Genomic DNA, 17343 nt, shown 5'->3' on the forward strand with positions numbered 1-17343 from the left:
TTTATTACAAAGAATCATACATATTTGCATCTCCATATAGATTTTACCTTCCCAAAATATCATCAGTTTTAGAGATTTATCTTCACAGTACAGAATCTGATTCATAATTGATTCTTAGTTTTTTCTCACTGCCTTCTCAAATAATAAACAGGTGATACATGTTAGTTACAACTATTATTATTTTCATTCCAAATTGAAATGTTGATATAATTTTTTTAATATGTAACCTATCTACTTCACCTTCCCATATGCCCAGTTCCATGAACACATTTCAGAACCTACTCTGCACAATTTTAAGGCCTTCTCTCCCTCTTCTTGCATTCATTTCTTTGTAAATTTTTTCTGATATTGTTTGTTCTGTTAATTTTGATATGTACTTAGTAGATTTCATTGCTTCTATTCCCATAATCTTCCTTACCATCCCCTGTGCTAAAAAAACAAAGTCTTTGCACCACACCCAGTGCTCCATGCAATACGTGCCCTCCTTAATACCCACCACCTGGAACAATGAATACTGTTACGTTGAAAAGAAATTTAAAAAGGAAAGAAAAAGAAACACTTAAAAAAAAAAAGATACAGAAAATATTTGAAGAAGAAATAACCAAAAATTTTCCAAATTTGACTTAATTTGGCGTATAATAGGTGAAAGAACCCATAACCAGCTGACCCACACTGCAAGAAATCTAAAAGGAAGTCCTTAAGGCAGAAGAAAAATCATGCTAGATGGAAATATATACCTACACAATGGACAATGAGTACTAAAAATGTTAGCTATGTCAAAAATTTAAGAATATTTTCTGTTATTAAAGTTTCTTTGAAAGATAATTGATTTTTAAACAAAAATAACATGAATGTAGTTTGGAGTTTATAACTTGCACAAAGGGAAAATGTATGCCAACAAATGCATAAAAGTAAAGGGGGGGGAGAATGAAAGTGTACTGTTTAAGGTTATCATAGCTGAAGTGTCATACCATCACATCAATGTAGACTGGTGAGATAAAGATGCATGGCTGTAAAGCATAAAGCAATAAACCATATAGCAGTTACTAAAATAACATAGTAGAGGATCAAAGGAGTGAGTTAACTAAGAAAATAAAATAACATGATGAATGGCTAAAATAAATAATAATAATAGATTAATAACACAAAGTGTTGGTGAGAACGTGAGGCAATACAAATTTTTAGACACTATTGCTGGGGGTATATTTTGTTATCACTTTCAAAAATACTTGAGAATATCTAATAAAGCTGAACATATGCACACTGTATGATGAAATAATTTCACCCTTACACATTCCTATATGTATATAACTATACATATATATGAAATTGAATATTATAATGAGTAAAGTGAAGCATATTTACACAATGGAATATTGTAAGCAAGGAGAATAAATAAAGCATACTACATATAATAATATAGATGAATTAAAAAAAAAAAAAAAACAGAGTCTTTCACATTGCTAGTCTGTCACTGATTACTTCAGGTTCTTCCAAGAACAGTACCCTTTCAACCCTATTTACTTTGATCACTTCAAAAGAAAATATATGACCCACTCTATGACTCCCTAAGTCTTATGAAAGCAATATTTTCTCTCCTTACCTCTTACCTCACACTTGCCCCAAATATCTCCTCACATTAAGAATGTAAGCTCCAGGGGTGCCTGGGTGGCTCAGTGGTTTAAAGCCTCTGCCTTCGGCTCAGGTCATGATCCCAGGGTCCTGGGATTGAGTCCCACATCGGGCTCTCTGCTCAGCAGGGAGCCTGCTTCCCCCTCTCTCTCTCTGCCTGCCTCTCTGTCTGTCAAATAAATAAATAAAATCTTAAAAAAAAAAAAAAAAAAAAGAATGTAAGCTCCAGGGATTTGCCTGGGTGGCTCAGTTGGTTAAGTGTCTGCCTTCGGTTCAGATCATGATCCCAGGGGCCTGGGATTGAGTCCTGCATTGGGCTCCTTGCTCAGCGGGGAGCCTGCCTCTCCCCCTCCCTCTGCCATTCCCCCAGCTTGTGCTCTCTGACTCTATCTCTCTGTCAAATGAAAACAATCTTAAAAAAAAAAAAAAAAAAAAAAAGAATGTAAGCTCAAGTGAGGAGAGGTACAATCTGTAGGCCACTGGTTCCACTTCGTATTAAATGAATTTTTTGCCAAAGCAAAGAGGGGTGCTCGCCAAAATGCAAAATAGCCTCCTGGGAAGAACTCAACCACTTTTTGTTAACATTTACTTTAATGTAATTTTCTTGCTTTAGTTTGGAAATTCTGGCAAAAACTAGAACTTAAGATATTCCAGAAGACAAGTAGTTGTTTCAAGTATAGTAGAATGGCATGTGGGTGTTGGATTCAAATAAATCTTTTAGTTAAATTCTTTAAGAAATTAAAAAGAATTGTCAATACTGATCTCTAAAATTCATTTTTTAGGTCTGGGAGAGTTATCTGACTTCATCAACTCTAAACAGGGTGATGCCTAATCAACCCTACAGGGTTATTTTGAGCATCAAATGAGCATCAAATGAGATAAATGTGTGCAAGTACTTTGAACTCCACTTCATTTGCTCAGACTTTTTCTCTTGTTAGGTAATTTGCAAACTTTGAAAACTTTTATTTCCTATGGTGTTTGACTTAATATTTCTTCCCCCTTTTTGGGAAAAATTGACCAGAGAAGAGGGATGGGTGAATTAGGTGATGGAGATTAAGGAGGACACTTGCGATAAGCGCCAGGTGTTGTATGTAGTAAATTCTACACCTGACACTAATATTTCACTGTATGCTCACTAACTGGAATTTAAATAAAAACTTTTAAAAAATGGCCAGAGAAATTATGAACTTTTTTCCTTTCTTTCCTTTTTTTTTTTTTTAATTTTATTTTTAGATCAACAAAAGCACTGGCATTGTAGAAGCATCACGGATCATGAATTTGTACCAGTTTATTCAGCTTTATAAAGACATCACAAGTCAAGCATCAGGAGTATTGGCCCAGAGCTCCACTTCTGAAGACCAAGATGAAAACTCATCATCTGTAACATCTTGTCAGGCTAGTCTTTGGATGGGAAGGTATAGAATGCATAAGAACCATATTTCTCTTGTTTTCTAATACACGAGCTACTGAAATCACAGTAATACTTTTGCTGGTCCCCTTGTGATTTCTGAATCACATTACTTTTTATCTCAGTTGTGTTGTATCCCAGATAAGCTTTTGGATTATTCTGTGCTTCAGGATGTTGTTAGAGTGCTAAATTAAAGAAAAATTAAAGTGGCTCACACCAGCTAATGTTTCTTTCAACCCAGTTTCCATGAATGCACTCTCCACTCTACATGCTTGCATTTAATAACAGAGGATATTAATATCTCTCTTATAACAGGTATTTATGTTATTAAACAGTCAAAGCCCTTCAGGGAATTAGGTCTAAGAATCTGGCAAAATCATTCCAGTTTTCCTTCAAAATATCTGACTAATTGGAGCATTAGAAATTGTAAATATTGGCAGACCATTCAGGAATGAAAAAGTAGTTGGTGTACGAACTGCATATACTGAGTTACCAGAAGGAAATGAAGTCAGCCAGAGTTTTCTTTGATGGCGCTTGTTTACTCAGGCCTAGTGTATTATTGTTCTATCTAAACTTTCTTTTCCTTCTCTGTAATGCTCTTGGCATGTGAAAGCTTCCACCTGTTGCCATTTGACAACCATGACCATAATTTAAATTTGTAAATGCCTCATTGGAAAAAGTCTTACGTGGGTCCATACATGTTGACATCCTGTCTTATTGTCATCCTGAATGGACAGCAAAAATCTGTATCGACAGTATTTTTTACCTTAAAATTAAGAATATGCTTAGCAAGAATTTCTCTTATTGCTTGATTTACAGTTGCATTTTCTGGTCCATTCTTAGCCAACTGGTTTTCAAAACTATATTGTGGTAAATCTGTATCTCCATTTGTCATTTTCTGTTTATCATTATAGAATTGTTTGGTTTTCTGGGTTTGGGCTGTACAAGTGGTACTGAAATGCCAAGTGAGTTTTAGAACATGATAGGCAGTGTTTAGGGTTTTCTTTTCTGTATTTTGTAAAGTTAATCTTTCACAGACAGGTGTCTGATTTTCTGCTTTTCTTCCTCTCCCTGTTCAGAATGGCAGTTTTTGTTGTTGTTGTTGTTATTGTCTTGTCTTGTTTTGTTTTAAGTATCTTGAAAGCTGAGACTAGGACTTACCAGGATATTTAAACTGTGTGGTAGCAAATGAAAGTAATACTTTTTTCTTGTTGTAGTCATCTCAATGAAAGAGGTAAGGGTGTTATCCCTGGAAACTCAGTGCCTCATTGGTAGATTAGGGCTGCTTCTTGCCTTTGTATGTTTTTTGGTTTTGAGTTCTACCCTGATACTCTAGTTCATAGAAAAACAGACTTTTCAAGTTGAAGGTGTTTTAAAGGATATTTATTTGGTTTAGTCTTATATCTGATACATGTTTTTGTTAATGGTTTACATTTATTGAGTACTTACAGTGTATTAAGCATTTTGATGAGTGCTTTACATATAAACTCATTAAATCCTCACAACAACCCCATGGGGATACAATTACTGGTCCATTTCAGAAAATCTGAGGATTAGACAAATAAATGACATGGCTAAAAATTAGCCTAGCCGAGGTTCACATTCAGATGAGGCTGGCAATACAACCATGCCCCTAACCTCTGCATTACTACTCTCCAATGAGTAAGGACTGTACCACAGAGCTTCTTAAACTTTGTAGTCAATGGTTTCGAGGAGGAACTTGAGAGTCCGTCAAGCTCCCACATGGAGTCACTGCTGCTGATCCACCAGTAAGACTTTGAGTAGTAGTAGTCTTGTCACATTTTGTCCAGCTTGTACTTGAACATCTGAAGGTATATGGGACTCAGTGCCACACAGACACAAGCCTTTTCTTACACAGATGGCTCTAATCACTGTGAAATGTTCCCTTTCGCATTATATTCCTCAGGACAGCCAAAATCTGACTCTCTTGAGGCAGCATAGCACAGACTCTAGAACGAAATTGCCTGTGTTCGAATCCTGACTCTACTCCTAACTGTGTGACTTTGGACAAGTTATTAAACTATTTTTCCTCTTTTTCCTCATTTTTTTAAGAGAGGATAATAACAATAGTATCTGCTTCATAGGATTCTTGAGAGAACTAAGTGAGTCAAGATATGTAAAATGCTTACAACAGGGCCTGGCATGTAATAATATGTAAGAGTTCACTGTTATTATTTTTTTTTCATTATTTTAAATTTACTACTGTATTCTAGTTATTTCAGTGGCAGTGCCCTCTGGATCCCACCAAACAAATCTGTTCTCTCTTCAGCCCTTCAAATATTTGAAAACATTAATCAGATTCTCACTGGTCCTTTGTTCTGCACGATGAGCATCCCCACTTCCTTCGGCCTTTGTTCTATGGGTCTCTTTCCTATCCCAGAAGCTTTCCTGGAAAATCCTTTATCTGTCAAAATATCTTTCAGGGTAGAGGCCATAGAACTCAATATTCCATTCTACAAGTGGTGTAACAAGGACAACTAGAGCAAGACCCTTTCTCCTTCCTTCTTCTAGTTAGTGTACTGCTAGGAAGGTAGCAAGAAATCAAGTGAACATTGTACAGCTTCCGCTGGCTGCTTCTGTGTTTCCTGTGCTTTCTTTTACTTCTGTCCAGAGCAGTGCTCTTCTTCACAGCCTTCTAACCTTCAGAACTCTGTCCCTCGTTTTGGATTCAGTTAAGTCTCTGCTACTGACACATCCTTAGACAAATTATAAGCTGCTCAAAAGTAGAGACCCCAGTTCATCTGGGTCTGATCCAGAATGTAGCACCTAAGAGATGTGGAAACATTGAACTGAATATATCTAGAAAATGAGATGCGTGTCCATCTACATTTCATTCAGTTTCCCCACTTTGATTCAGTGTCTTCCTTCTTTTGCCCATAGGTTTAACCTATTACCCACATCCTGACGATGTGTCTTTTGTAATGTCCCTTTACTGGGCCCTATCTCCCAAGTGAATTGCTGAAGTAAGGATCTGATTGATTTTCCTCCCTCTAGAATGTCCCATACTGCATTCCCAATTAGTCTTCCTAAATACAATTTCAGTGGGGGTTCACTTTTCTTTTGATCAAACTCTGATTCTAGTTTGCCAATCAGAATAAGTTTAAACATATTTTGACATTCAGGGATCAGATTGTTATATACACACTCCAGAAGTATTTTTTTTCCCTACCTCAACAACTTTGTTTATTCACCTACAATGTCCTCTCTCAAAGGTATGTCACTTTTCAACCTCATCTTTCCAACAAATTTGAAATACTCATTAATACTCATTTGTTCCTTCTTAGCACTTACTACTTGCATATTTACATTTGCTTATATTCTTTTTTATGTTCAAATTGACAAATTTTAAAGTGGTATTTCTTGTGTGTGTGTGTGTGTGTGTGTGTGTGTGTGTGTGTGTGTGTGTTCAGTTAGCCACTGTATAGTACATCATTAGCTTTTGATGTAGTATTAGTGATTCATCAGTTAAGTATAATACCCAGTGCTCATCATAGCACGTGCCCTCCTCAATACCCATCACCCTGTTATCCCCTCCCCCAACACGCCTCTCCTCTGAAACTCTCAGATTGTTTCTCAGGGTCAATAGTCTCTCATAGTTCATCTCCCTCTCTGATACCACCCCCCGCTTTGGATTTCCCTCCCTTCCCCTGTGGTGCTCTGTGCTGTTGGTTATGTTCCACGTATGAGTGAAACCACACGATAATTGTCTTTCTCTGCTTGACTTACTTCACTTAACATAATCCCATCCAGGTTCATCGATGTCGATGCAAATGGTGGGTATTCATCCTTTCTGATGGCTGAATAATATTCCATTGTATATATGGACTACCTCTTCTTTATCCATTCATCTGTTGAAGGGCATCTTGGCTCCTTCCACAGTTTGTCTATTGTGGACATTGCTGCTATGAACATTGGGGTGCCTGTGCCCCTTCTTTAAAACACCTCTGTATCTTTGGGGTAAATACCTAGTAGTACAATTGCTGGGTCGTAGAGTAGCTCCATTCTTAACATCTTGAGGAACCTCCATACTGTTTTCCAGAGTGGCTGTACCAGCTTGCATTCCCACCAACTACAGTGGTATTTCAATGTCCTGTATATAGTAGTACAAGCACAGTAGGGAATAAAAACATGTCAGAGATACCTTCTGCCTTTAAGAAGTTTATAGTCTAGTGACTCTACTTTGAAACATTTCGCTTTTGCATAATTATGAAAGTGATACATGCTTGATAAAGAAAACCTAAAAATTATAGAACAGCATGAAGGATAAAAGCAAATTAAAATCACTTTAAGAAACATTTATTGAGAACCTCAGACAAACTGCCTGTATTCAAAGAACTTTGAGTTTGTAGTTATACCAATCAATTAGCAGCCAATTAAAATGCAATATATTTTTTAATGCAATATTTTAAAGTTCTTTAATTGAGGCAAATATTGGTTTTGAGAGTGGAGAGAAGGTATTCTGAGCTGAGTTACTAGCGTTAGAGTTTACCAGACTCACAGGGATATTCCAGGAAAAGGAAATACCACATGCAAAGGCACTCTGCTGACTTGGGGGTGCCGTACACTGGGGCTGGAGTAGAAGGTTCAATATCTCTTCCCAAGATGAAAGAGCTCCTTAAGGACAGAGAAAGATAGGAAGCAAACTTCTTATCTTTTATATTTCCTATAGCCCCAATTATTCAGACTAAGTTATTCTTTCATGTATATGCCCATTATCAGCATCAGCATGGTAATGTCCAAGGGCAAGGTCCCTATTTTAGAGAGCTTTGTATCCTGCATGGCAAGTAAATCTTCTGTCAGTTGAGTTCATTTATATAAATGTGATATGATTTAGATGGACTATAATTTTCAGAAAGACTTGAGTATTTCCAGTTTTTATTTGTATATTCTTTTTGATCTTCACAGTATTTATCTATTACCCAGCCTTTCTTTATGAAATTTGTCCCTCTTAGTACTTCTTCCCTAAATATATTTGTTATCCCTAAAATTTAGTCTGATTTTGCATGAGTCATGTTTTGCTTTATATTGAGGGTACATTGTTTTTTTTTTTTTTTTTTTTTACTTTTTTTTTTTTAATTTTATTTTTTATAAACATATAATATATTTTTATCCCCAGGGGTACAGGTCTGTGAATAGCCAGGTTTACACACTTCACAGCAGTCACCATAGCACATGAGGGTACATTGGTTTTTGATAATCCTTTCTAAGGCAATGGAGACAAAGTTAAAGCATAATGACAACAGAGAAGATTTATGCTTTCACATTGCAGGGTGAAGCAGCTGACTGATGAGGAGGAGTGTTGTATCTGCATGGATGGTCGAGCTGACCTCATCCTGCCTTGTGCTCACAGCTTTTGTCAGAAATGCATTGATAAATGGTAAGTTATCTGCTGCCGTCATGAGATAGGCAAAGGTCAAATGAGAAAGTGTCTATGAATAAACTCCAAAAAATATAAAAATATTGTATTTAAGTATAAGAGATTTTGTTCTTTAGTACTTTGAATTGTATGACATGCTTCCTTCTCTATTTAAAAATACTTTTATATTTAAAGTTTATAATGTGGCAATGTGTCTTAGCTTTGGCAGTTTACTGTTGGTCTAAGATTTGTGCCTGACTTGAGTCTAGAACCACGAGTTTCCCTCTTTCTTCGTTTTTCTCCTCATTTCTGTATTTTTCCTCTATCTTTGATTAAAAGGAATAATATGAATCATTGAATACTGATTATTGGACCTGGAGGGAACTTTAGAGATCAGCTAGTCAAGTTCATTATTTTACAAAATAAGAATGAAGCATTTAGATGACTTTATAATTGACATACCATAAACTACATATGTTTAAAGTACAATTTGATACGTTTTGACACATGTACACACCCATTAAAAAAAAATCACAATTCAGATAATGAACAAATTCATCACCCCAAAAGTGACTCTGTGCCTCACTGTAAGGTCTCCTTCCCAGCCCTTCCTTCCAGTCCCCAGATAAGGATTAATCTGCTTTCAGTCACTACAAAACTAATTTGGATTTTCTAGAATTTTTATAAATTAAATCATACAGCATGTGCTCTTTTTTTTTCATTCAGTGTAATTATTTTGAGATTTATCCATGTTGTAGCATGTTACCAGTAGTTTCTCCTTCTTTTAGGATTTTATTTATTTATTTTTAGAGAGAGATAAAGAGCATGAGTGGGAGGAGGGGCAGAGGGAGAGGGAAAATGAGAGAATCCCAATCCCATGACCCTGAGATCACAACCTGAGCCAAAATCAAAAGTTGGATGCTCAAAAGACTAAGCCACCCAGGTGCCCCACAGAAGCTCCCTTTTTTGTTGCTGAGTAGTATTCATTGTATGATATACCACAGTTTATTTATCTAGTCACCTGTTAAGGACATTGGGTTGTTTCCGATTTTTGGCTATTACAAATGAAGCTGCTATGTACATTTGTAGACAAGTCTTTTTACAGACATATATTTTGGGGTTTTTGTTTTTGTTTTTTTGTTGTTGTTATTAAATACTTAGAAGTAGAATGTCTAGATCATGTGGTAGGTATATGTTTAACTTTTTAAGAAACTGCCAGCTGTTTTCCAAAGTGGTAGTACCATTTTGCACTCCCACCAGCAATGTCTGAGAGTTCTAATTGCTCTACAACTTTGCCAATACTTAATAGGGTCAATCTTTTTTTTTCTTTCTTTTTATTTAATTTTAATTCCAGTATAGTTAACATCAGTGTTAGTTTTAGATGTGCAATATAGCAATTCAACAGTTTCATATTTTACTCGGTACTCATCAAGGTAAGTGTATTCTTAATCCCCTTCACCATTTCACCCATTCCCCACCCCCACCTCTCTGGTAAATATGGTCAGTCCTTTTAATTTTAGCCATTCTAATAGATGTGTAGTGTTGTCTCATGGTAGTTATAGTCTGTTTTTCCCTACTGACGGATGACGTTGAGCATCATTGTATATGCTAAATCTGTATGTCTTCTTTGGTGAAGTGTCCATTCACATCTTTTGCCCATTTCTTTATTGGATTGTTTTCATATTAAGTTTTAGAGTTCTTTCTGTATTGTGAATACATGTCCTTTATCAGATATTTGACTGGCAAATATATTCTCCCACTTTGTGATTTGTCTTTTCATTCTCTTAAGAATGTCTCTGAAAGAGTAAAAGTTTTTAATTTTGATGAGGTCCAGTTTATCAGTTTGTGATTTATGCACAGTGATTTATCTAAGAAATCTGTCTAACCCGAGGTCACAAGGATTTTCTTCTGTTTTGGGGAAGTTTGATAGTTTTAGGTTTTACATTTAGGTCTATGATCCATTTTGAGTTACTTTTTTGTATATAGCTTGAGGTACCAATTAAATTTCTTTTTTTTGCCTATGGCTATCCAGTTGCTCTAGCACGTTTTGTTGGAAAGACTTTCTTTTCTTCACTAAATTGCCCCTTCACCTTTTTTGGAAATCAGTTGTTGAAATACACATGGGTCTATTTCTGGACTCTGTTCTGTTCCATTGATCTGTTTATTTCATACCAATACCACACTACCTTGATTAATGTAGCTTTCTAGATCTAAGTCTTAAAATCAGGGACTGTGAGTTCTTCTTTAGTTTGTTCTTTTTTGTCATTTTATTCTGATTCTTTTGCATTCAGAATGAGTTTTAGAATCAATCTCTCTTTCCACCAAAAAAACCTATAAAGGTTTTGCATTAAGTAAATAAATCAATTTGGAAAGTATTGACTTCTTAACAATATTGGGTCTTTCAGTCCGCAAACAGTATACATCTCCATTTATTTAGGTCTTCTTGTATTTCTCTCATCAATTTTTATAGTTTTCAGTATTGCATATCTTTGACAGATTTATCCTTAATTATTTTAAATTTTATACTATTTTAAATATATTTTTTATTTCAATTCCTGATCATTTGTTGCTCATGTATAGAAATACATTAGACTTTTGTGTATCAATCTTGTATTCTACAAACTTTTACTAAATCCATTTACTAGTTCTGATAGCTTTTCTGTAGATTTCATAGGACCTTCTTGAATGTCTGAACATCCTTTTTCAAAGATATTTTTTTCTGGATATAGAATTCTAGACTGATACTGTTTTTCTTTCGGTACTTTAATGATATTGCTCCACCCTCATTTTTCTTGCCTTGTTTCCCATGAGAAATATGCTATCACACTAATCTTTTTTCCTCTGTAGGTAATGTTATCTTTTTTTTTTTTTTTTAAGATTTTATTTATTTGGGAGAGAGAAATCATGGGGCAGAGGGGAAGGGAGAGAGACAAGCAGGCTCCCTGCTGAGCACAGAGCCCAATGTAGGGCTCAGTCCCAGGACCCTGAGATCATGACCTGAGCTGAAACTAAGAGTTGGAGGCTTAACTGACTGAGCCATCCTGGCACCCCTGGTAATATTGCCCTTTTTCCTGTGGCTGCTTTTAAAGGGTTTTTCTTTATCATTGATTTGAGCAGTTTAATTATGATATGCCTTCCAGTAGTTTTCTTTGTGTTCCTTGTGCATAGGGTTCATTGAGCTCCTTGGATTGGTGGGTTTACTGTAACATCAATTTTGAAAAATTTTCAGCCATTATTTTCTTAAATATTTTTTCTGTCCTCTCCCTTCTTCTTGGACTTCAGTTACACATATATTAGACCACTTCTAGTTGTCCCACAGCTCACTGTTGCTATTTTCCTTTTTGAAGTCATTTTCTCTGTATTTCATTTTGAATAGTTACAGTTGGTCTGTCTTTTCCAACTCACCAGTCTTTTTTTCTGCAATGTCTAACTTGTCATTAGTTCCATCCAATATATTTTTTACTTCAGACATAGTTTTCATGTCAAGAAGTTTGATTTCAGCTTTTAAAATATCTTCCATGTCTCTACTTCATATGTTTGGTCTTTCCTCCAGTGTTTTTAATACAGAGAATACAGTTATGATAACCATTAATTTTCTTGCCTGCTTGTTCTAACATCTGTGTCTGCTCTGGATTGGTTTTGATTGATTTTTTTCCTCTTTATTTGGGGTTGTATTTTTCTGTTTCTTTTCATGCCCGGTAGTTCTTCCCCACCACCCCTACCCAATGCCTGGTAGTTCTTGACTGGGTGCCAGACATTGTGATTTTTACCTTTTTGGGTACTAGGTATTTTTGTATTCCTATAAATATCCTTGAGCTTTTTCTGGAATATAGTAACTTGGAAACAGTTTGATCCTTTTGGGTCTTGCTTTTGTGATTTATTAGGCAGGACCAGAATAGTGTTTAGTTGAGAGCTAATTATGCCCCACTAATGAGGCAGGACCCTTCAGAATCACTCTGCTCAATGCTCCAGGAGTTAGGAGGCTTTCCAGTCTGTCTGGTGAGAGAAGGCAATATCCCAAACTGTATGTGAGTTTGGAGTATTCTTCCTTCAAATCCTTTTGGATGGTTCCTGAGCCTCACGTAGTTTCCTTACATGCAAATGTACTCTAGGGGGAACTTCAGTAGATTCCAGAATTCTCCCTTTGTGCAGCTTTCTGCATTTAAGTACTTCAGTACTCTGCCCTGTGAACTCTAGCTGCCTTGGCCTCCTGAGAATTTCAGCTGTGTCTCTTCAACTCAGAGAGTCTGCCAGGCTCCACCTGGGCTTCTCCTTCTTGCTCCACAGCCTAAAGATTCTCAAGGCATAAGCTAGTGATTGGGGCTCACCTTCTTGCTTCCCATCCTCAGGGATGACTGTCCTGTGTTGCCGATGTTGTCCAGTGTTGAAAGTCTTGTTTCATGTTTATTTCCAGTGCTTTAATTAAGTGGGAAGATAAATCTGGTCCCTTTTGGCCAGAAGCAGAAGTTAACCATCAAAATTGTGACTTTTATGCACATTAAAGAACATAGAGTTATCTTAATAAAATATCTCTGAGGAACCAGAAATGAATCTGAATAATATATGCCAGCTCTAGCTTTCACATCTAGTTTTTGGAACAGATTTCTAAATTTTTGTACAAAAGCCAAAGCAATTGATATAATTTAATTACTTTGGTCTCAGATTTCACTGAGAAATGAGGAGAAAAACATTTTCCCTGCATGACATGTTTCTGGCTCAAATGTGGTATTTTTGAAATTTCCAAAATAATATTTGTCAAGACAAAAAAAAAAAATCCCTTCAGAAAACATAATCTCATTCAAGTGATCATGTATAAGTTCTTTCCCTATTGGAAAAATTATTCTGCATATAAGGTTCATCTTCTATTTTAAACCTTGAATGCTTCCATTCCCTTGTTTGTAGCTGCAAAAGATAGGGGAAAACTGAAATGTCCTCTGTAGGAGACTAATTAAATGAATTGTGGTCTGTCCATACAGTGTTATATTTAAAAAGAACAGATAGCTCTAGCATGTACTACTACATAATGGCCTATAAGATATATTGACAAGTTTAAAAAAAAAAAAAGCAGATATATATATATGCCCCCCCCAACACACACACACAAGTTTAATCATGCTTAGTCTTTTCCTGGAAGAGTATGTAAGAAACTACTAACAGTAGTTGCCCCTGGGGATAAGAATTAAAGATCGGGGTGGAAAGAAGAGATTTATTTTTCACTGTATACTTTTATTGCTGTTCACTTTTTTTTAAACCATGTACATTGTACGTGTATTACTTTTCAAACACACCGGTTTTTTTAAAAAGAAGAAAAAGAAAACAAACTGTTCTTTATTTGACTTCTCTGATAGGAGTGATCGACACAGGAATTGCCCTATTTGTCGCCTGCAGATGACTGGAGCAAATGAATCTTGGGTGGTATCAGACGCGCCCACCGAAGACGATATGGCTAACTATATTCTTAACATGGCCGATGAGGCAGGCCAGCCCCATAGGCCATGACCTTGGGGTGAAGGTCTTCTTTTGCTATTATGAGCTACAAACGTTTTGGTCATGGGAGAAGAATGCAGGGATATTGTGGTACAGACACAGAGAAATCAATTTTCCCTTCCCTCGTATTTTCGCTATTCTGACGATTTGTTCCATTTCTTTTGATAAACTTTCCGTGTCTTCCATTTATAGTAAACTAAAATTTGCTACTGTTTTAGACCATATTTTTCTATTATTTATCTGTTCTAATATATATTAGAACTAATTGCTCTTGAATTCTTTGCTGAGGTAACAGCAACATTTCCAGAGGCTTCTAAAACACTATTTTTCAGGGCAGGAGTATTCTGGAATCTATTTAGTTAGGTTTAAAATAAACCTTGAATGTCAAAAAGTTGTAGCCATCTGAGAGAAAATTTGAAGTGACTGAAAATGTAGACTACATCAAAGTGCATGTTACTACTTAAATTAGTCTTTCTGCTGGAATCTAAGGAGTGTGTATGCCCCCTTGTGGTTAATTATTGCTCCTTTAATAATTTTTACTTGAAATGATCCACAGTTGTTTCATAACTTTAGCAGTGTGTTTGGAACTACATGTTTGTTACTCAAATCTTTTTTGTTTGTTTGTTTTCATGCTGTATAATTTGGATGAGGCGTGATTTTGCCTTATAAATGGATTTCTGCTGAGGAATCTTCTTGGCTATTCTGGAAATGCTTTCCCACAGCGGGGAAACTGCTCTAAGTAGCTTTTGGATAATGCTCATGCACTTTGGAGTTTCAGAAGGAAATTTTTCTTCAATTCAGATCCTGAATTTTGTATTTCCAAATTATGATAAATCATTCAATATTGGTTCATGGTGCTTTTATTTTCTTAACTTTGAAGGCATCTTTCTGAGGTCTCCAAGTCTTCAAATTTCTAATATTATTAAGAGAGAAAATAGGGTGTAGGCTTTTAAACATATGTACCATAAACATGGAGAAAATTAGGAGATAAATTGGCTTTCTGCTGTTTCATGGTACTTTGAAATACTCAGAGAGAGTATAGTCATAATGGAATTATGATTTTCAGTGACACTTCATTTTTTTTACTAAATTCTGCTTATAAGGTAAAATTTTTGTTTTATATTAAGCATTAACATTTTAGCATATAATGAAACTAGAACCTGATGTCTCCTTTAAAAGGTGTGTTAAATTCCAGTAACTTTTCTGACTTATTATTGGTTAAGTTGTGATACTATTTTCCAAAATACCAAAGTATGCGATTTAAGTTGCTGCTTATTGATGGCAGAATTTTTGGATACTAGGGGTTTAATAGGCATGCAAATTAAATAATTCATTTATTTAATGTCAGAATGTCTGACCAAAGGTAGCTTGATTTTACCCAAAAAATATTGATAACTAATTGGTTGACATTTATGATGGGGACAGCTCGGTCAAATAGCCGAACACTCACTATGGATGTTTATACAGGCAGCGTACCAGGGGCTCTAGCATACCAACCTGGCAATGCACTTGATGGTTTGTGTGACCTTAAAAAAGTCCCTTCTGCTGGTTTGTAGGTTCCTTTAGAAACTGAGATTTCATCCGTAGTATTTTCTTATTTTATTTCAGAAGTACAGCCTCTTTTTTTTTTTTCAGATAAAATCTTACTCAGAAGCCCTACACACACATGCTGTACCCCGAACACACACACACACACACCCCACCCCTCTATATGAAAGTCTTATTTTATTGATAAAAATTTCCTTATGTAAACTTTATATACCATAATAAATATTATAAAGTCAACCAATAAAAACATTTATTAGGGGCGCCTGGGTGGCTCAGTAGGTTAAGCCTCTGCCTTCGGCTCAGGTCACGATCCCAGGGTCCTGGGATCGAGCCCCGCATGGGGCTCTCTGCTCAGCAGGGAGCCTGCTTCCTCCTCTCTCTCTGCCAGCCTCTCTGCCTACTTGTGATCTCTGTCAAATAAATAAATAAAATCTTTAAAAAAAAAAAAAACATTTACTAATGCATTGGCACTATCCAGGATATTCAAATTTAGTGAGTAATGTAGTCATATGATAGGAGTTGTTTTTTAAATTATTTTTTTAATTGTTTTAATTAAATTCAAGTCAGATTTGCAGAACTTTGACTCTCCTCAATGAAGTCTTAGTATTCCATGGGACATATTTGGAAAACCTTAGGGTAGATGTTGTCTGAGATCTTTTTCCAGCTTTAAGATTCTAAATTGTCCTTTTGGATTAGACTTGCTGAGTCTAACTCAGATTGCCTAATTAAAGAATGTTTCTGAAAATGAACAAAGTTGCTGTACGTGTTTTTGGATCTTTCCAGGTATAGCCAATGATCTTATCCCCCAGAATCCTTCACCTTTCGAGGAATTATTTAGCACTAAGCCCAGTGACTTGATGTTGCCCAAACCTTTTTACTTTCCAATATGAGCTCCAGGATACTAACTGATCTACTGTGAAATAGAAAGTGTTTTTATTAGTCTTATTAAATAAATGAGCACAGTTTTTTGCTCACTCCATTAAACTGGGTGATAATTCTTTAGATGTGAATGTTAGGTAGGTTCTACTATTATAACTAATCATAAAAGTTGTAAATTTGTTTAATGGATGAAATGTACACTTTTTGTATTCTGTACAGCTTTGTCTTTTCCAAATATGAAGTACTTAAATGCACTTACTAAGATAGGAGATATGATGTGTGCCTTGTAGGATCTGTGAAATGTTTTCATGAACTGTAAGGAATTTGTTTTATAAGTTATGAAGTTTTCCCTATCCTAACTCAGTAACAAGAAGTTTACTCATACTGTAATGCTATAGAACTTTAGTTTGAGAAAATTTAGTTTGACTAGGTACTGAATTTAGAAGTTGAGAATAATAGTATCTGCTTTATTCTTAGAACAAACTGATATATTGTGCAATAAATAATCTTTAGCAAGTAAATTTTAGCTTACTAGAGAAACTTTTTTCTTACATAGTTTCACATTCTTATATACTAAATGTTTATATTTCTTAGAGGACCATTTTGTATTGTGCTCTGGGGAGTTGTAATGTTTGTGTGCTATGTTTTAAAATTCGTTTCAAATTGGATTCAATTTCATTACACCTAATATATATCTGGGTTATAAGGCGGCTTGAAAATATCTTTTGGTTCCATGATTTTTAACAGTGGAAAGTTGGATTCATTAAAAGGCAGTCTGAAGAATTTGCATTTTTAACTGTTTTTTTTCTTCATGAGAGAAAGTAAGACAGGCTTACTTTGTCTACCCAGGAATTAAAAAAACTAGTTGGAGATGAGGAAAGTCAGCTGATCACCTACATTGTGATGGGCAACATAATGACAATATAATACAAATAGTTGGCAACAGACTTTCATTTGAGCTCATGTCTTTTTCCTGTAGGACAGTAAAAAATAATAGATAAAATACTCCACC

At 35.5% G+C, this 17343-nt stretch overlaps 1 protein-coding gene across 3 annotated transcripts in view; it reads left to right on the top strand.

The window, feature by feature from the left end:
- LOC111159461 (ring finger protein 141) overlaps window positions 1-15707 on the top strand; it is a 36231-nt gene extending 20524 nt beyond the window's left edge. For all 3 annotated transcript variants that reach the window (XM_022521968.1, XM_022521967.1, XM_022521969.1), the window contains exons 4-6: window positions 2866-3047; window positions 8331-8438; window positions 13766-15707. In XM_022521968.1, the coding sequence (XP_022377676.1) occupies window positions 2866-3047; window positions 8331-8438; window positions 13766-13916 (441 nt within the window). In that variant the 3' untranslated portion in view covers window positions 13917-15707. The remainder of the gene's footprint in view (window positions 1-2865; window positions 3048-8330; window positions 8439-13765) is intronic.
- The last annotated feature ends 1636 nt before the right edge of the window (window positions 15708-17343 follow it).

Source organism: Enhydra lutris, unplaced genomic scaffold (genome assembly GCF_002288905.1).
Source record: "Enhydra lutris kenyoni isolate GAN:26980312 unplaced genomic scaffold, ASM228890v2 scaffoldscaffold68, whole genome shotgun sequence".
In the NCBI taxonomy this organism is placed as follows: domain Eukaryota; kingdom Metazoa; phylum Chordata; class Mammalia; order Carnivora; family Mustelidae; genus Enhydra; species Enhydra lutris.